General features: G+C 49.3%; 1 protein-coding gene across 1 annotated transcript; it reads right to left on the bottom strand.

The window, feature by feature from the left end:
* Positions 1-1,512: 1,512 nt before the first annotated feature.
* PRPF8 (pre-mRNA processing factor 8) lies at positions 1,513-19,338 on the bottom strand. Its single transcript, XM_042830177.1, has 42 exons — positions 19,229-19,338; positions 18,981-19,149; positions 18,206-18,370; positions 17,893-18,111; positions 17,108-17,320; positions 16,710-16,835; positions 16,528-16,633; positions 15,911-16,101; positions 15,604-15,723; positions 15,337-15,526; positions 15,050-15,169; positions 14,587-14,721; positions 14,320-14,449; positions 13,744-13,940; positions 13,430-13,636; positions 13,177-13,340; positions 12,730-12,856; positions 12,412-12,604; positions 11,878-12,065; positions 11,415-11,653; positions 11,185-11,331; positions 10,727-10,937; positions 10,333-10,449; positions 9,995-10,242; positions 9,626-9,805; positions 9,007-9,142; positions 8,610-8,779; positions 8,196-8,325; positions 7,883-8,029; positions 7,504-7,664; positions 7,035-7,226; positions 6,302-6,539; positions 5,937-6,065; positions 5,248-5,361; positions 4,931-5,104; positions 4,478-4,671; positions 4,046-4,285; positions 3,821-3,962; positions 3,315-3,455; positions 2,910-3,049; positions 2,552-2,754; positions 1,513-1,836 (listed from the first exon to the last, which is right to left on the bottom strand). The coding sequence occupies exons 1-42, from the start codon at positions 19,326-19,328 to the stop codon at positions 1,682-1,684; spliced, it is 7,008 nt and encodes a 2,335-aa protein (XP_042686111.1). The 5' UTR covers positions 19,329-19,338; the 3' UTR covers positions 1,513-1,681.
* Positions 19,339-19,395: the final 57 nt, after the last annotated feature.

Genomic DNA, 19,395 nt, shown 5'->3' with positions numbered 1-19,395 from the left:
CTGAGGATGGGCAGCATGAGGGGTGAGCGCAACCCCCAGAGCCGCGCTCTGGCAGCCCCAGGTCCCCCAGCTCACCTGGCTGGGCTGTGGCAGAGGTGCCTCAGGGGCAGCCCTGCTCCTCCTGCTCATTTCCCTCTGGGTTTGCAGCACAGCGGCCTCCAGGTCAGACTTCTTCTCCAGAGCGCTCTTGAGCTGCGCCTGCACCACGGCCACTTTGTGCCGCAGCTCCTCGTTCATGGACATGAAGCGGTGCAGCTGCTCCTGCAGCTGAAAAGGCAGTGACAACCAGGAGTGAGGCACAGCAGCGCTGCTTGGCCACCACCCAGGACCTCAGCGCAGTGTGGGAATGGCATCTGCCCCAGCGGGATCACGAGTAGCAACATCAGCCCCAGGGGAGGTGACATGAAAGCAGGTCCCCAGGCACTCACCGCCTCTGTGTCTCGGCTCTTGCAGACGATCTCATGAGCCTGGGCACGAAGCTCATCCCTCTGCTTGTCCACCACCTCCTTCAGCCGCAGCATCACCTCTCGTTCCTTCCGCACCGTGCTGTCTGTGCCCAGAAAGGGGGAAGGAGTGTGAGCGGTTCCAGGGACCCAACGACATCCACGGGATGCCTGTCCCTACCACCCTCCTGTCACCTCCTGGGATCTCAACTCATGCCAACGTTATTCTGCCCCAAAACCTATGGGAGTCTTGAGGACTCCATGGCTTGCAGAAGGCAGCGCTCCCATGGGGAAAGGCGGCGGTGGGAGAGCACCCCAAGCTCACCAGACACCCACCTTCCTGGTGGTGGCTCTCTGCCAGCTGCCCCAGGAGCTGCTGGTTCTGCTCCTCCAGCTGGGCCAGGCGGCCTCGCAGGGCTCGCTCCCGGCGCTCGGCCTCCCACAGCCTCTGCTCCAGGTCCTGGGGGACAGGGACAGCCGGGTCAGGGCCAGGCTCGGGGGGCTGGCGACAGCTCGGTGTGAGCCGCGCCAAGGAACGAGGGACAGTCAGCTCTAAGCCAACCCCAAGGGACGGCACTGCCCCCAAGGACACCGCCACGAGGATAAACGCCGCCAAGGAAGGAGGGCCACGCGAGGCACTTGCCCGCAGGGACGCGGCAGAGGAAGGCACCGGGGACAGCCCTCCGCTCCCAGCATCGCCCCGCTCACCTCCGCATCCTGCTGCTCGGCCAGCAGCGCCTCACCCTCGGAGCCCACCGGTGCCACCAACGCCTCCAACAGCTCCAGTAACCGCACAACCGGCGGCACCAATCCGGCCACGGCGTCGGGTCCAAAGCGGCCCGAGAGACGGCGCAGTTCGGCGCCCAACGCCTCCGCCATGCGGTAGACGTGCGGCGGGGCCAGGCGGCCCGGAGGCGTTCGCCACAGCGGCTCCGTGCCCTGCGCTGGCTCCGCCATCGGCCCCGCCGCCACCGGACGTGGCCCCGTGAATGCTCCGCCCCGTCCCGCCCCGTCCGGAGCCGCCCCGACGAGGCGGGCGCCGTCCCACCGACCTCCATACGCAGCAGCGTTCAGCTTTGTAAAAAATTTATTAAGCCACTCTAAGACGGTACAACCAACGGGACGTCGCGGCTGGGACAGATGGGGGACAACGGAGCCGTGAACACGCGAAGGGGGGCACGAAAAGCAGGAGAGGATGTTGAATATCAACAGTACTAAGAGTTGTCGGGGTGGCAGGATCAGGCGTAGAGGTCCTCCCTGTCGGCGGAGTAAACCTCCCCCTCCTGCAGCAGGGCGAAGTTGAGGAAGTGAGAAGGACGATGGACCTCGTGGTAAAACTCCTTGGGGTTGGCGAGCTGCAGCTCGTACTTCATGTTGGGGTCGTGGCGAACACCTGGAAAAGAGTTCACATGTGAGCCAGCAGCCCAGGTCCCTTCCAACTCGGGATATTCTATGATTCTTCATCCACCTGGAAGCTCCTCCTGTCCTCGCCGCCCATCAGGAGCTTAATGGAGCCCTCTACACCCGTGAGAGAATTTTAAAGCAGAACAGCTTAAGCAGGAAGTTTCAAACCCACAAAATCATCACACACTGCGTTCCACGGCTCCTCCCCTCAGAGATTCAGAAGCAGTGACCCCATGATCCGTTCTGGTAGAGGAAGTCGAGCATTTTGTCTGCCCATCTCTTCATTTCCTGATCCCCTCTGCAGCTGGCTGTGGTTCACCACGCTGGTGTACTCATTCCAGGACCCCCACTACCCTCCCCTGCTGGGCACAGCTTTTCTTTTGCATATTCCATTATCATCTCTTCTTCCTGACAGACATTAATTATTCAGTGGCAATTTACCAGACACTACAATCCAGCAACAGAAGATGATCTCAGGTCTGATTTTTGCTCTCTTGCTGCCTCAAATCATTAAGAACTGACATCCCTGTACGGCCACCAAGGGAAGGTCAGACTACAATGCTAATATAACCCTGCCAGTTACTTAGAGAAGGTCAAGCTTCAGGCACATAAGGAATGCTCCCCTCAAAGAGCTATTTCCTTCTCCTCCCCCAAGCTCTTGAGGCTGCCTCCCTTCCTGCCCCTTCCCTGGGCAGTCAGCTCACCCATGAAGTTGTAGTTCCAGGATCCCTGTGCTGGAACCATGAAGAAGCCGAGGAATCGATCTGACAGCAGCATCTGCACCCTCTCATAATGGGATGGCAGGTAGCCCTTGGGGTTGTTCCCTTTGTCTGTGTTCTGCCTGCCCCACTCGTAGCCACTTGGGGTCAGTTTGTAGGCTGTCAGTGTGCAGGAACCTGGTGTAAAACTGAAGGAGGGCAGAGAGACGGTGGGGGTCACGTTAATTTGAGACGGAGGAAAAGAAGAAACGAGTAAACAGACCCTTTCTGCCACGTTTTTAGATTGAGACCTTAGTGTGCTCCCAAGAAGGGAACGCAGCACACAAGCCCTGCTGCCTCTCACCTGCAGGTGATGATGATAGTTTTCTCTCCATCCCAGGAAGGGTTGTCAGCCATGACTTTGGCATGGGTGGTGACATCCTGCGGTGACAGCTGCGGGGACTCATTGGGTTGGGTATGAATCCACCCCAGAGGTTCCATTTCCTACAGAATGGAAAGTGAAAATCATTCACTCAACAAGAAGAAACTGAAAGCCACGAGAAAGGTTTATGAGTGCTTAAGCACAGTACAAAGTACACATGGACTAAAGGCTTCGCCCTTTCACCTGATCCCAGATCAGGCAGACTTCAGAGGCGAGTTACTGAGGCAAACACACTGGAGCTGAGTGGCAGCAAGACTCCCCTGTCACCTGGATCTGTTATGGAAGTGATGACCTTCCACCCTCCCTGGGAGCAGAAGCTCAACTCACCTTGAGGTACTCGTGCTGAGGCAGCTGCCCTGGGAGATGCACAGTCTGGTGCGTTCCCCACTGGGGTACCATCACAATGCACCGGATCTCCTTCACTTGGGGATTATCAGGAGGACTCACTCCATAAAGGTAACCTGCAATCTAGGAACACAAACAAACACCCACTTTACAAGCCTAGAAGAGACCTCCTATAATCGTGTGAGAGTTGGTGGGCAAGACCTCAGGTCCTAAAGCAAGTTTCTCTTGCCCAGCAGCTCCTCACTAGAGTAAGGTCACATCACAGTTATGTTATGTTCTGGACTGAAAGCTCTTCAGGCCACCTGAATCTGGCCTAAAGAAGCCTTTTCGACCTGGGATGCACTCAGCCACAAAATGGATGTCTACTTCCAGCCCAGAAACAGCAGCAAGCTCCCAGCCTTTCACCACAAGGCCCTGGGAGCTGCCTGCCCAGGACTGGTGCATGCACAAGCTGCACAGACACCCTAACAGCCTTGATGCACACTCACCTGGGCTCGCAGATCTGAGATGCAGATGAATTTCTTCAACACATTCTTGGGAAGAATGTATGTATAGCCTGTTTCCTTTATGTCATCTGATGAAACATAAATGTGGTTTGTTCTCAGGTGGAGATTGGCAGCGGAAATCGCTCTGTGAAGAAAAGGAGATGATTGTAACAGGGCCCACAGATCTCACCTTTTCCAACTGTGCAACAGCTCTGTCCTCCCTCCTACCTGACTCGCCACTCAGTCTTGGAGGAGAAAGTCTGGGTTTCGTAGTTGCTGGTTGTGGAGGTGATGATTTCATCCCCATGTTTGTTAACAGTGCGGGTCTGTGTGGCTGTCAGCTGCGACTGCTCCTTGGTTTGCTTCTCAATTTCTGCAATCTGCTGTCTCTGCTGAGAGGGGGCAGAGATCTCCATGCCCAGGATGATGTCTCGGATCTCTGACTGCGTTAGGGATGCAACGTTCACACTGAAAGAGAAAACCCATCGTGTCAGCACACATCAGATCCATCTCACAAATACAAAAGCTCTGAAGGCACTACAGAAAAATGAAACAGAGACTTTTTAGGACAAGCGGAAGGGCAAAAAAAAAAAAAAAAAAGTCACATGATACAAAGATAAGGAAAGGCTGATGGGGTTCTGCAGCAGGACAGTAGCTTACTTGTTCTTCTTGCCATAGTCAGCAAGGATCAGATCTTTCAGCTGCACCTCCACCTTGATCCACTCCTCATCTGTCAGGGTTGGCCAGATGTGGTGAGGCTCTGTTATGGTTGTCTTGTCCGGTTTCAGAATAACTTTGGCTCTGTCATTATTCACATGCAGTGCTCGGAGAATGAGAATCAGACGTGAGAATGCCTTGGAGAGAAAACAAAACAAAACAAAAAGATGCAGCTTGTCAGAAAGAGAGCAGTGTATTTGGTTTTCTTCCATCACACCACTCTTCTGCTTGGGTGCAATGAGAGCACGTGAGAATTGTCAGTAAATCAATGTGAAGAAGAATTCAGGCAGACCAAGAGCAAGCTCTCTGGAGCAAACATGGGAGGACTTCTGAAACCTTGGCTCTTATTTTGTGCCTGTGGGAAAGCAAAGTGCAGGTTACGCATGACATCCTCACCGTGTAGGAAGAGATGGTTTTCAGCCAGTCATCGTAGAGATTGAAGAGAACCATCTGAGGTTCAGTAGCCTTCAGAATGAGATCACCAAACTTCTCCACTTTCAGGCAGGCCTGGAAAGGCAGCTGCAACTCGGAGCCTTTGATCACAATATTGGGGAAATCCAGCAGGTGCACCTGGAGTTTATTGAGAAGAGGAACTAATTCACAACTAGTGCAGAACATCAGTCCAGATTAAGCCCTTCCCAGGAACACAGAACTGTTCTGCAACCTCACGAAGATTTCATAATGTCCCTGCATTGCACTGTGTGCTTTGTTACCTCAAGTGGGTCCAGCATGCCCTTTCGAGTCACTATGATCTGCTTAGGCTGCTCCTCCACAGGAAGCGAGCGGATCAAGGCAGCCACCTCTTCAGCAGTCTTCCATTTGGCCAGCTACAAAGAGACAGTTGGGTTAGAAGAACATCTCTCAGCTAACAGCAAAGTCTTCACACCTCTTGGAATCAGAGACGCCCAAACCAAATTCTAAAAATACAACATAAATTTATGGCTTGTTTCAGAACGGTGACAAGGCCTAACATTTCCCTCTCAGTGAGCACAGAGGGCAGTTCCCATTCCTAGAGTTCAGTTACTCCTGACTGGCTTGCAAAAACAGCTGATTACACCACCTCCCTGGCTTCAGCACCTCAGTCCTTGCACTGCACAGGATGTTCGGCCAAGAGCAATGTGATTTGCTGTACCAGTGAGCACAGCACCATTTCTCAAGTGCTGCTTGACACAGGCTCTTTACAGCTCAAAAACATCACAACATCAGTGTCTGCATTCTTACACTTTACCTCATGCTACTGGTTGCCAGAGCACAGGTTATGCACTAGCAGCAGGGGCTCCAAACTTGTTTCGAGGCAGGAAGAAAGACCTTCAGCAATGCTTTCTGCTCAACTGAGTATTCCAAAACATCAGTGCACGTCCCTGCCTCACTGCCAAAAGCACAAAAAGCAGCCAGGTCCCACCTGCCCGAGACGCTTCTGTCCTGCCCACACAGATGTGTGGATGATCTTCAGGAAGAGCTGCCCGGTCCTAGGGTTGAAGATGAAAATGGCTCCATTGATAGGTTTTGTGGTCAAATTCCCTTCAAAAGTCTGAGAAAATATGAAGTGAAAAGTACAGTGAGATGAATGCAGCCTATCCAAGCGTTTACACAACAGCTGACTTGTTAAACTACGCTGGAAATGCAAGGACTGCTCTGTGCACACTGCAGAAGATTTGGGTGCGCGTTAATTCCTGGTTTTCCCTCAGGCACACCTCCTCAACCATCCTGAGCCAAGGACATTTACAGCCCCTATCCTTCCCCCTTAAGATGCAGCTCTGGCCTTACCTTGTGAATGGTCACTCTGTACACATTGGTGTCGTCCACAAACCAGATGATCTGGTTGGAGAAGAGCTCCCCATAGTTCTGAGAGGAAAGGTAGGGCTCTGTGGGCTCAGATGAGTACAGCTGCAAGCCCTTGCGGATTCGTTCTCTCAGCACGTAGAGTGCAGGATTTGCTTTCATAATTTTAGCCATTGCCTGCTGGATCAGAGGTTTGCTACCAGGGAACCAGTTCCCGTATGCACTGAAGAGGAAAACAGAGACAAACAATTGTTGCCATCAGGTCTAAGATGAAAGGATGACAGCACAAGTCTTCACGTGCAGTGGAGAGGCACCTTTCTGCCTGCTGTCTATTAGTGGATGATTTCTTTTGTGACGTTCTTGGAGCTGTTCAGCTACAGCTTTTCCCTACTGTTCCACTCAGTGGGAAACCACAGCACGCACGTGCAGCAGTCCCACAAGAACTGCATCTTCTGCAACTGTCACACTAGAGAGGTCTGCCTGCTGGGACACCTCTGCCTTGCTCTTTCATGAAGGACAGCTGTCTCCTCTTACAGATGGCCTTTAAACAAGGCCTGTCCCTGAGCCCCATCTGACAGAGATCTCTTAAGAAAACAATCAGTGAGCTGAACCATTATTACAGCAGCTCCTGCCTGGAACACAGCCCAGTTTGAAGACGCACTACGAGACATCCATAAACTATCAATTACAGCTAAGATACAGACAGTGCAGTTCTTACCTGTGTAAATTATAGGCCAGATCAATGGCAATGAGCACGCCAGTGGGGGATGGATAGATACTCATGTTGTCTGTAGTGTAGTCCAGGAACTTGGCTCTTGCATAGCGCTCAATATCATGGGAATCATAATCTCCCCAACGCAGCTGGATATCTATCCAGTACTTCTGAGTGGTGGTGCTGTCCATCACATCTCTTAAGAAGAAAGCAAGCCAGAGTAATTAGATCTTGCATAGAACTCTCCTGCAGTTGCTGCACACCTCTTTGGCAGAGAGCCCAATCACTGTACAATACACATACCCTACTGGAAAGAGAACATCTACCCATACTAGCCCTGCACTTTCCAGGCATGACTATATCCTCCTGGGTACCCAGAGAAATGTATCAGCCCTGGGCTCCCCAGATATAAGGCCTTTTGCTCAGGGACAAGCTCAGCAGCTCTTCTCTGCAGAGATAAAAAGGAAACACTCACTTAGAATCCGCAAGCAATGATGGACGTGACACATTCCACTTGTAGGAAGCAAAGAGGAGGATATCTGCACATGAGGAATTCATCTTGTATGATTTTCTGGGATGGATTGTCTCCTTCTGCACTGTTTCAATCTCTAGAGCATCCAGCTCCTGATCAAACACCTGGGGAAAAGGCAGTCAAAGGTGAGCTGTGTTCAAACAGTTTAACTAACAGAGCCTACCCACAACGCAGACATAAGCAGGCACCCAGGAAAATCCACTTTCCTCCCCTTCTCTGTCAAATTACTAGAGGAGTTGCTCTGCTATGGTCATGAGCAGGAGGCTGTTAGTACACAAGGAGTGAGCGTGCACTGAACAAACCTAGTGAACACACTGCTCACCTGACACAAATCCATCACAATGCTCTCGTGGATCTTCTGCCACAAGTGAGCTCGGAAAATCTGAATGAGAGAAATCTTCAGCGTGGGGATCTTGCCATGCATAAATATACCTGTCAAATCCAGCTGCACCTGAAAGCCAACGTATACCTGCAAATGGAAAACAGGTGTGAGAACACATAACAGCACAATTGGTGAAGTTTAGAAAACAGAACTGCTGCTGTTCAGAAGGCTTAGATCTACAGTTCACCCAAAGAACCACTTTAACTGCTCTCAACTCAGCACAAGTTCCTAAAAGCTAATTCCAGATACTCACATTGGCTCTGTTAATGGTAGGAGACCACCACAGAGTAAATCTTCTGTTTGGAATCTGATTCAAACCCGACCTCTGGGCATTTGTCAACTTCTTCCACTTCATGGACTCCTCAAAGCCACTGGCCTTCTCCCTAAAGAGACAATCAACTTGTCAGATGCTCTAATCACAGCTGATTTTCATGCACCAATAAAATAGAAGGGAGGCACAAGCATATAAGGAGCAAGGACTGTAAAGAACTTCCATGGAATCACATGCATGAATCTAGTTATAGTTCAGTTCGAGGGTACCTGGCATGGCACTATATGGTGTGCTCCTGGAAAACAGAACAGCTCAGCAGAGTAAGTGTAGCTTGAGCCTAGAACTCCTCCTGGTGCACCACTAAGCTCCACAAGGCCAGATCAAGGTTGCTCTTACCAGAAGAGACCCTCCCATGTGGGGAAGTAAGTGCCCTTGAACAGAGTGTGCTCCAGGATCCCCTCCACGCCGCCCAGTGCTTGGATCATATCAGTGCGGTAGTTGTTCAGGTTCCACAGCTTCCCATCGTGGCGTTGATGTGTCCACCAGAATGGGTTCTGTTTCAGGACCTGTAAACCACAGCCCACCAATGAGTAGCTCTGCATTCACATCATTTAGCCACGCTGCATTCATTTCAGGTACAAAGCAATGTCAGCTAACAAGTAAAAAGCCTCATGCACCCGTTCTGGAAGATACAGCTCATCTACAGGTTTGGCTAGTACCTAGCAGGCAATTCAGACTGGGCAGTATCTAAGATGATGCCTGAAATTCACACTGAGAAATTCCCTGTCAGTACCTGGTACTGCTTGAAGTCAGTCCTGACTCTCCATCCTTTATCATAAGCCAGGGTATGCCGGTCCTTCTGGAAAAGGGTATTAATACGAGGAATTCCTCTGTCCCAAGAGTCCTCCAGATCTTCCAGTGTCAGCCGCCTGAAGAAAAAAAAAACCACCCCCACACTCTGTTACCTCTCAATTTTATGGCAGTGCATTAATATTTCAGGCAATGAGATCACAGAAAGAACACAGACTTCAAGGCTCTAGCAGGAGAGGTTCTAAAATGACTGACACTCGGAAGCTCAGAAAAGCACCCACAGCCATCACTATGAACAGGCTGATGTCAAACAGCCAAAAGGAAAAGCCTGCCCTTGTAAGAGAGCAGAACTAAGGAAATGGGCCCGACATCAGCTTTTCCTGGCACCACCTGGCCTATCATTTGCCTTCAGTTGTGCCAAGGCTGTACTGCTTGCAGAGTCCATGCCCTCCCCAGAGGTAAGAGCATGCTTTGCAGGCAGTTTGTACCATATATCAGAGGTCCAGCAAGGTCTGCAGAACTCAAGCAACGCAAGGCTCCTCACCACTGTCTGCTCACCCTCCCCCAGGCACACACAGATCTAATTGAACACAGAAACATACCTGTTCTGGGCTATGGCCTCCTGTCGCTTGAGAGCATATTCTGCCCACACTCTCTGTGAGTCAATGAACTCGCTCTCCCACGGCTGGATGTAACGATACAAATTTGGGATGAGCTGGTCCTCCTCGTGACTCATCCCTGAGCGAAAATGAGTAATGCCAACATCGGTCTGCTTGGACCACCTGGAGCACAGAGGCAGAAGAGTGAGGTAGGAGCAATGGGACATCACCAGTCACATTGGTATGACCTACAGCAAAGACCTGTCTCTGTAACAGGTTGTGGTTTAACATTCCCAAATGTTTTGATGGGAAAAAATACCTAACAGAACTCTTAAATCACGTGGGCATTTCAGATAGGGCAGTATTACTCACCTCAGGTCCGACTGTGGGATGAGAACATGTCCCATAGAGAGCATGCCCAGACCTCCCAGCTCTTTAGGGGTGTAGAACACCACAGGTGGAAAACGGCTAGGCATTTTGGAATTCAGACCAATTTTGATTCGAGTCTGGATTTTATTCTCACACTTCACCAGCAAGTCAAGCAGCTCCTGAGTATTTACAACAGCTTCCCGGAAATATGTCATCAGGCCAATCAGAGCTGTATTCCACTTATTGACAATCTAAAAAGGAAGGCAAGGGATCAGTTTGAGAACTGATTGTTCTCCAGGCATCTGCAGGAAGTTCTGTCACACAGCTCGCTTCCCCCTTACCTTGGTGAAGGTTGTAGAGCCAGATGCCATGAGGATCTGCCTCACTCTGTTGTGAAATCTTTGCATAGACTCATCATCAACGCGCAGGAAGCACTGAGCTGTGCGCTCCTTGGTGACCTGCAAGAGCACAGGGCTATGGGTCACTTACAAAGCACAGGAGGGGAAAAGTCTAAGCAGTTTTGGGTCCTCCCTTATCACTCCTCAAGAATTTCCCATCCCTTGCAGGAAAGAAAGCTCCCGAATTCATTTTAGTTCTACCTGTCAACGTGCTCAGCTACACAGCTGCCAAACACACGCTGCCAAGTGCTCCTCCAGACAGGTACAAGCCTTGCTTCGATGCTGGGTACAGACAAAGCAGGGACTGCTTTCCCAGCCTGCCAAACTCTCCCCCTACCTCATTCTGCAGGTTCCAGACACCATCCTTGTGGGTGAACTCCTCATAGCTGGTGCGACATTTGGGCAAAATGCGACACTCAAAACCACACATGTTGAACAGCAAGTTGGGGTTATCCTTGCTGTAAACAGACACGAAGCTGTTCTCCCACTGCACCGTGGTGACGGATCGAGGCAGGCGGTTCTTGATATCCCAGAACACAGCACGGCCACTGAAACAGAAGGCAGGCACAGTGAGGCCAGGCCCCAAAACCAAGGTGAAATACAAACTAGACAAGTTCTCACTGCTTTCTCAGCACTACGGTCTCTCACACCAATCGCTCTCTGTCAAAACTATGACACAAACCTCCTCATCTCTTCCTCCTTTCCTGATTACCCGCCTGTCAACCTCAAATACTTATTTATCACAACTGATTTTCCCACCACTCTGCTCCTTGTGTTTCCAGGCTCATCACTCACAGGTTGACATCGTGCTTCATGAGGCGCATCCGAGCATCCCGAGGCCAGCACTTCTTATTGTTGTAGCCTACAATGTTCTCGTTGTTGGGATCCGGATGCTCTGTCAGGTACCGTTGGATCAAGTCCCTTGCCTCATCTGCTGTAAACCTGAACAGAAAAGGATCTGTGGTGACACAAACATCTTCCTCAGACGAACTGCCCACACAGATGAGGACCCACAGAGCTCTCACCTGAAGAAGATGTGAATGCGGTCGATGTATCTGCAGAAGAGGCGAATGGGATGGGCCACCTCAGTTGCAATGTCTTGGAAGCTGAGGAAGTCATTGGGCATCTGGGGAGGTCCAGCCATTTCACTGGCACGGTGCAGACCCAGCACCAGCAGGTCCATCACAAGCCCATAATACTGGACAATGAAGGAAGCAAACTGCAATCCACGAATAATCCCGTAGGAGTTTGTGTGATTCATGTCCTGAGGAAAAAGAAGTGTGAGAAACCTGACTGTCACAAACCCCAAAAGCATTTATCTGAGCAGCTGCTTTTCAGCAGGGCCCAGCAGGGTTTTCTTACTCCCTAATCACCTCTTTCCCCAGCAAATCTTGTATCCCAGTTCCCCCTTCATCACCGCCACCACCACCCATGGGTCACAAACCACTCAGTTATACAGCCCACGCATTTTCTGACAGTAATCATCACCTTGTAGTTGATCACCACGTTGTTTTTTGCTGTCATGTAGTCAGCAATGTTGTGATCAACAATAAGACGCAGCAGCCTGTTGAGTAAGGTCAGGTCAATCTTCTCATACATCTTCTCAAATCGAGATTCCAGCATCACATTGCATTCACCTTCACTTGTTTCCCAAACGTCTTGCAGATTATTAATGCCTGAGGAGACAAATGAATGCGTCCTGTTATGTGACGTGAAGTTTTGAGTGCAGAAGCAGATTTCCAGGCATAAAGTCAGCATATTTTCTCTAGTGCTTTTCAGCCTCTTTTTTCCTTCCAGTCTATCCAGAAATTAGAACAAAGATATATATAATCAACCACAAATGTTACAGAACTTCTCTTTCTCCAGTGTTAACCTACAAAATACAGCCTTGGAGTGCAGCAACAAATTGTATTACTGCTGCAAGTATGAAAATTCAGCTTTTGAGTGGACTCTTCAACAGCAAGCTCCTGATAAAACAAGCAAACAAACTCATTTTACTATGGAACACAAGAGCTCACTAACCTTGGCACCACTTGTACACTAACAGCGGAGGAGGTTCAGTGTCAGCAGGCTTGATCCAAGGAGGGAAGAGTCTTCTTTTATCAGCCTCATACCACAAGTACTGATCCAGATAAGCATCTGTGATTTTCTCCAAGGGCTCAACATCATAAACAGGAACCAGGTGGCTGTACAGATCCATGAACTCAATGCCAACCTAGAAAAGAGATGGTAGATCTGAAGCCTATACCTGACAGAGAACACTCTTAGCCTTGCTGCCATTTTGTACCTGAACACAGTGCAAGTTTTTTTGTATTCCCTGGTTTTCACCATGATCCTTACCTCCTTGAAGGCTCTCTGAGTTAAAAGGTGTCGTTTGATTCTGGACAGAGCTTCGTGAGGATTGTCATAAGCCTGTTCAATCAAGCCCAGCTCCTCCCTCTGCGACTGATTCAGACGAGATTTCACACTGAAAGTGAGAAAGAACAACAGTTTGTGCACTGAAGCACAAACAAATCCCTGCTGCGTTGAACTGATGAAAGATAAGTGCTCAACCAAGCTGCTCAAGACAAGATCTCTAATTCCTCACAATTCACAGTCAGCCCCAATTGGCAGAGTCCGTGAAGGCAGCCTTGGCAGTACCACAACCTACGGCCTCAACCTGCCCATTCTGGGTAAATGTTACGATGCACTCGATTCCAGGAATAATGGACAACAAAATAGTTTCAGAAGCCTTACCCAGAGCAGATGTCTGATCTTTAGAGAAACCAGTCACTTCCCAGTGCTTACCTGTAAGCTTCCTTCAGCCTTTCCAGGGCCAATATGAGCAACTTGGTATCGTGCTTGTAGGACAACGGGGGGAATGGAATGGGTGAGAACCTCCTGCTTTCCAGCCAGTGCACTGTGGTTGTGTACACAGCAACGGCCTCTTCTGCGGTGATGTAAGGCCCATCCTGCACAACCACAACACCATGATTAGTCAGTGAAAGTTTGCCTGTGGAAACAGCACCAACTTGGGCAACCTCAGGCAACACAGAAGTACCTTCAGGTAATTATGCTGTCTCTCCTGCTCAGCTTTTAAGTAGAGTCTGGTCAGCCGGCCCAGATTCTTCTTACAGACAGTCTTGTCCACAGTGGCACCCCGACGGATACGCTCTCTGTTGTAGTGAGCTGTGTTTGTCCACCAGTCAGCTTTTGCCTTCACATACCTCAGGATCATGTTCTCAATAGGAGTTGGCAGCCCGGGAACCTGGGAAGGGAGAAGTAACATCAGGGCAGAAGGAGCAGGAGCCTCTGTCAGAGCAGTTCAGCCAGACAGATGTTACAATTGAAAGAAAGGCCAAAAGAGGGACTTACCTTCCAGGGGATATTGGCCTTCCAGCATCGCCAAGCCTCACTCAGATGCTGCAGGATGGTTCTGGCTTTGTTCTGTTTGATCCCTTCTGGCATCATGTCCAGAATGTCATGCATAACAGCTGCCCTCAGCTCCAGGTCAAAGTGAGACTCCACACGCTGCTTTGTGACAGTCTTTGCTACACCCTTTGAGTGACGGCCTGCAAAAAGCAAAATACTTCAGCAGTTCAGACATCACTGAGCAGTGCTGCTCTTCTTTGTATTAAAGGAGTGTCCTCCAGAGGTGCAGGATGCCAGAAGAAATTCAACTGCTACACCATTGGAGAGGTTGGAATACATGATCAGGAGGCTATTGACCCCAGAGTGCTATGGAGCAGGGAATCCCATTTCCATTTAGAAACTACTGTGGATACACTGGTGTTGTAAGAGCTCTAAACAGGACAAAAGCCATTGGGACTGATGTGGAATACAGGCACAGACCACCACTTGGAAGAGAAATCTGGAGTTTAAGCTGGCAAGCAAACAGCATTAATCTTTACCAGACACCCCTCGTGTCCAAGATTTACACAATGTGCTGACCTTCAAACTGCCTGGCCAGCAGATTCCCCAGCCAGCGTTCCAGCAGTGGCGTGATGCCCCTCATGAAAAACAGCCACACTCTCCAGCCTGGAGCCCAGAAGCCGCAGCCTGGACCTTTGCCCACAGGCCCCTGGAAGAAGAGAGACATGGTAACAACAACTCATAGAGAGACATGGTAACAACAACTCATTTGCTGACACTCCAGAACACCCCTCTTGTTGGTCAGTTTACTTGGAGTCACCACCTGACTGGAAAAGCAGAACTTACTGTGTTAAACCTGTAGTAGATGAGATGTTTCAGGTCCTTGCACATACGAATCTGCCTCATTAGTTTGTACTTGTATCTGTACATCCCTGTCAGCTGACCAACATGGGCAAAGATGTACTGCAAGCCATCTGCCAACTGGAACACAATGAACACAGTCAGAGATAACAATAAATGCTACACACATTGCCTCAAGAAGCCAGGCTTATTGTGTAGCCAGGAGTAGAGTGCATCAGGCTGCCCAAAGCTCCTACCAGTCACTCATGAGATAACCAATTCATGTAAGCTAAGCTAACAGCACAGCACAGAATTTCACACAACACTGCATGCTTTCTCCACTGCCTTCTTCTCCAAAACGCTGCAACAATCAGTCATTCTGTGCATCCTGCATAACCCCATCCTGACATTCCTTCTCACAACTTCCCCTCCCCACCTTTAAAAGAAAAGAAGAAAGAATCAGGCCTACCTGAAATGCATCTACATTTCCAAGCCTGTACTGGACGTGGCTGTCCACCACCAATTTAGTCAGCCGCAGAACCTCTCGGCACAGATGGAAAGCGTTACCAAAACGGGACTTTTTCCTTTCCTGGGAAAGAAAGAGATTCAGCATTTCTGTAACAATGTTGCCTAAGAGTCAAACAGCTCCAATTTAGTCTGAACAACAACAGGACAACTGAGTCATTGCACTCAGTATTACATAAGCTACCACTTAAATCTTCAAGTAAACTTCACTGTTAAGCACCCAGGCTGTACCTTAGTGGTGAGGGTCTTCACTGGCTTCAGGTTAAAGTTGTAATCCAAGTGAAGGTAGTTGAGGTTCTTTCTGTGGATCAGCAAGTTCAGCATATTGTAGCCCTGGCGACACACCTGCAGGCCTACTTCCACCCAGTCCAGCTTTGTTGACTGGAAAAACTTCGTAGCCTTGAAGGAGCGGAATAGGTACCTGAAGAGAGAACAGTCTTTAATTAGCTGAATCCCTTACACAGCTCAGCAGCTCCCCACTGAATAGGTCCCATTTACCTCTTCTTCTGGGCCTTAGGGGGTCTGTGCTTGAGGGCATTCAAAACGTAGTATTTCAGCAGCTTCTGATAGGAGACTCGTACTTTCACTGGCTGGCCAGCTGGGCAGTGCTCACGATACCTAGGGGTGAAACAGACTTCAAATTTTCAGATAACTTACATTCCTTCAAAAACGAGTCCACAGACTCTCCTAACATCTCTAGAAACCAGGCAAACTTGACAAGATCACTTTTTTCCCCCCACTGTAGCATAGCACTAATACTAAGGTCACAACCACTAAATACACTGTCCCCACAGGCAGAACTCACCAGTTCTTGACCAGTGGGATGTCAAGAGCTCTCCGAGTCCTCCCAGACCTCAGATTGAATGGCCGTGGGGCCCACAGCAGGGCAATGCCATTGGCTGTGTTGTCTGTGTAGAGCGGGGTATCCTTCAAGAAAGGTTCCACAAACTCTGGTAACTCAAACTCTTCATCATCATCAGGCAGCGGCTCCTGACTCTGAAACCACAAACCACACAATGCTTGTTTCCTGGATCATTCAAAGCTTCAGCTTAATTTAAGTTAACCGAGTAAAAAGCATTTCTTTCTTGTCAGGGAATAAGTGCAACAGTGCTGATTATCTGAGAAGCAAAAAACACTCTAGAAGGTGTCAACAGAATTACCTCTGGCTACCTGTCAGAAGACCATAAAACAACACTGCAATTTAGGCACTGAACTTTATCCTAGAGACCACAGGACACAGCTTTGAGCAATTACAGAAAACAGCTGATAACTGCATAAGGTTTTTCTCTGTGAAAGCACTTGTGCTTTCTCCTAAAGAGGCATGCATCTACACTATTATCAGAAACGAGGCTACAGAAAGATGCCAAAGTCCCATTGCCTCCACACAGGTTTTATCGTAGGTTCTCCTGGACAGTGACTCACCTTAACAGAATGCCTGTGTGAAATGGGGTTGATCAGCGGATCGAAGTAAAAAGCTGGGAGATCAGGATCTTCTGTTTTAATGAAAACAACATTTGGAGTATGATACCTGCAACACATAACGAGTATGAGGGCATGCTGGTGGCTTCCCCTCCTCTGCTCACCCTTGAGACTGCTGCGCTTACCAGGTCAGGTGGACGTGGTGGGGAAGGTTATTGTACAGGTATGGGAAAGCAATTTTGTACTCTGTCCTGATTGGCTGCCTGATGATAATTTTGTTGATGTCGTTAAACTCATTCCAGTCTTCATCCCTCAAATAAGGCAAAAAGAAATTGTCACACAAGCAATTGGGGGAGACAGAAAGACAAATATTCTTGACCAAAGATGCAGCATCAGTGCCTTTCCTTTCGCTTATTCTTCACACTAAGAACCACTGTCCAAAGCAACAAGCACATCACAATGCTAAAAAGAGCAAATGCTCAGAATTAACAAACCCAACAAAAGGTACATGACCACAGATCAGTGACCCTCATGATCTTTTCCCAGATAACTGCCTATCTCTACTCCGAGATTTAACACTTACTGCAGATTGATGTCTCTAACAAGAGGCTCAAACTTGGGACCTCCAGGAATAGCCATGTTCAGCGCCTTGGAAGTGAAAAATGCTTTCAGGTCAAACAAATAGAAATAGTTGTCATCCACGAGGTCAGTGAGCAGCTGATTGGCCAGCCGATACAGCGTGGACATCATGGGCAGAGTGAACTGCCAGCGCTGGTAGGTAGAACCATTCACATACCTGCAGAGAAACAAAGCACTCATTAAATACAGCCAGAAGACAACTCGTCCTTCACCTTTCTGCTATTTGCAGAAAATATTAAGGACAGCTAACTCTTGTCCCCCTCGAGACAGGAAAGTAAAATTTACAGGCTTGTTGAAGATTTCTATGAGCTACATCTGCCCAGCTCCCCTCCCTCTCCATATCTAAACTAATGTCTGACAAGATTCAAGAGCCTCCAGCGTGCAAGCATACTCTGTATTTAAAATATAAACTCAAATATAATCTAGATGATCCAGGCTTTCATCTTTATGGCGTGGCAAGAAACATCAGATTTTTACCTGCTTGGACAGACAGGCCTTGATTGCCTTCCCTCAACACTGAAGACAGAGGGATGACTTTACAGCACTCAGTTTGCCCCTCCTATCCTTGAGGGAAGGTCTTCTCATCCCATCGACACCACTCATAGACCAACATTATACAAGCAAAATTAATGCACTTCTGCATATGTATAATTTGCATAGTGCATAAAGATTTTGTTGTTTGTTTTCTTAAATCCCCACAGTGAATTGTGCTACCAGGCAGACACATACTTTCTATTGTCTTTCAGTGGCTGGTGGTCATAGAACCAGTCCAGTACTGGGGCATCTTCCTCTGGATCCAGTTCAAGCTGAATTGCTTCCAGGGGCTCCACATCTAGGATGTTATCAGCATAATCCAGTGGAGGTTCTTCGTCATCAAATGGGGGAAATCTCATTCTCTTGAAGTGACGTCTGTCCCTTTTCTCTCTCCTCATCATAATCCACATGGACCTGGCAGAAACCAGAGACCATCACATATTGCCTTTATTGTGGAAGCACAGTTATTCACTCACAGCACCCCCCCAGTTAAGGAAAAAGCACTTACCCCCACTGTGCAATGTACACTGGCTCTATAACCCAGGGAATCTCATTCACAAAAGAGATGGCTCCTGTGATGTGATACAGGACTGGAACATCTCTGATTTGCTCCCAGGGCATAGGCATGTTCTCCAAGAGCTTCAGAACAGCGTGAGGCATGTACTTCAGAGCACTACAACCAGAAATCAAGGAAGATCACAGCTGGAAGGCATGTCCAGAGAGCAGTCACGTCTCTGTAGCAAGTTCAGTTACCTGCATACCTTCCACTCCTAGAGACTGCTCAGCTAACTTGCTCATAAAGGCCTTCAGTGATGAACCCACAAATTTTCTGTACTATCCTTCTGCTTCACAGATTTCACTACCAAATGGTTTTTTCTACTGGTTGGCTTCACAGAGATTGTTATAGATTATAAACATTCAAGAATAATAACACTAAAAGATACTGAATGAGTTTTTATGGATAACTCTACACAAACGCAACAGACTGTGTTTTGCACAAGACAGTTCTCTGGGCCCAAACAACAGAGAAACGCTCACAGAACATTTTAATCATGAAATAAAAAAAAAAAAGCTGATTAGTTCATAATCTCCCCCCAAAACCTCTTTTAAGCTACAAGCTATTCAGAACGATGCTTTCCCTTAAGAACTCCAAGCATCGACTTCATCAGCTCATCCTCTCCTGCACCCCGCTGACACCCTCGTGCTGCGATGCTGCTGTCTGAGCACAGCTGCCCCCGGGAGCCCTGCGCTGAAGGCGCTGCCCCTCAGGGGGAGCTCCGTACCCCAGATAGACGCGCTTGTCGTGGCGGAACTTCCTGTTGGTCATGTCGCCGTGGTCGCGGATGATTTTCCGGACGTGTTCGGGAGGCATGTCCTCCTTCTGCGCATCCACGAAGCCGAATTTCCTCTTTTCCGCATAGCGCTTGGCCTGCAGCTGCTGCCACTTGCGGGCTGCGGGGACAGAAAAGCAACGGGATGGGGTCAGGCGCGCCCCGTTCAGCGAGGCGGGATGGGGAAAGGCCTCACGCACCTTTCTCCTGCAGCTTCTCCTCAGACATGTAGTCGGGCAGCGGTGCCATCGGGGTCGGCACCGGCGCGCAGCCGCCGCGGTACGGGAAGACGGCGGCCATGGCGACACACCTGCGGAGAAGGGAGAACGGGATCAAAGCGGGATCGTGGCTCCCACCGGACCCTCCT

This window comes from Centrocercus urophasianus, unplaced genomic scaffold (genome assembly GCF_019232065.1).
Source record: "Centrocercus urophasianus isolate 14NV4802_14NV808 unplaced genomic scaffold, USGS_Curo_1.0 seq_33, whole genome shotgun sequence".
Lineage (NCBI taxonomy): Eukaryota > Metazoa > Chordata > Aves > Galliformes > Phasianidae > Centrocercus > Centrocercus urophasianus.
The sequence above is the reverse complement of the archived record's forward strand: the minus strand, read 5'-3'. Positions and strand labels throughout refer to the sequence as shown.

Coding starts and splice junctions, on each gene's coding strand:
- PRPF8 (XM_042830177.1), bottom strand. CDS start 19,328: ATGGCCGCCGTCTTCCCGTACCGCGGCGGCTGCGCGCCGGTGCCGACC. Junction 6,540..7,034: donor CTGGCCTATAATTTACACAG/GTAAGAACTGCA, acceptor TTTCCTCTTCAG/TGCATACGGGAACTGGTTCC. Junction 5,362..5,936: donor GACAGAAGCGTCTCGGGCAG/GTGGGACCTGGC, acceptor GTCTCTTTGTAG/CTGGCCAAATGGAAGACTGC.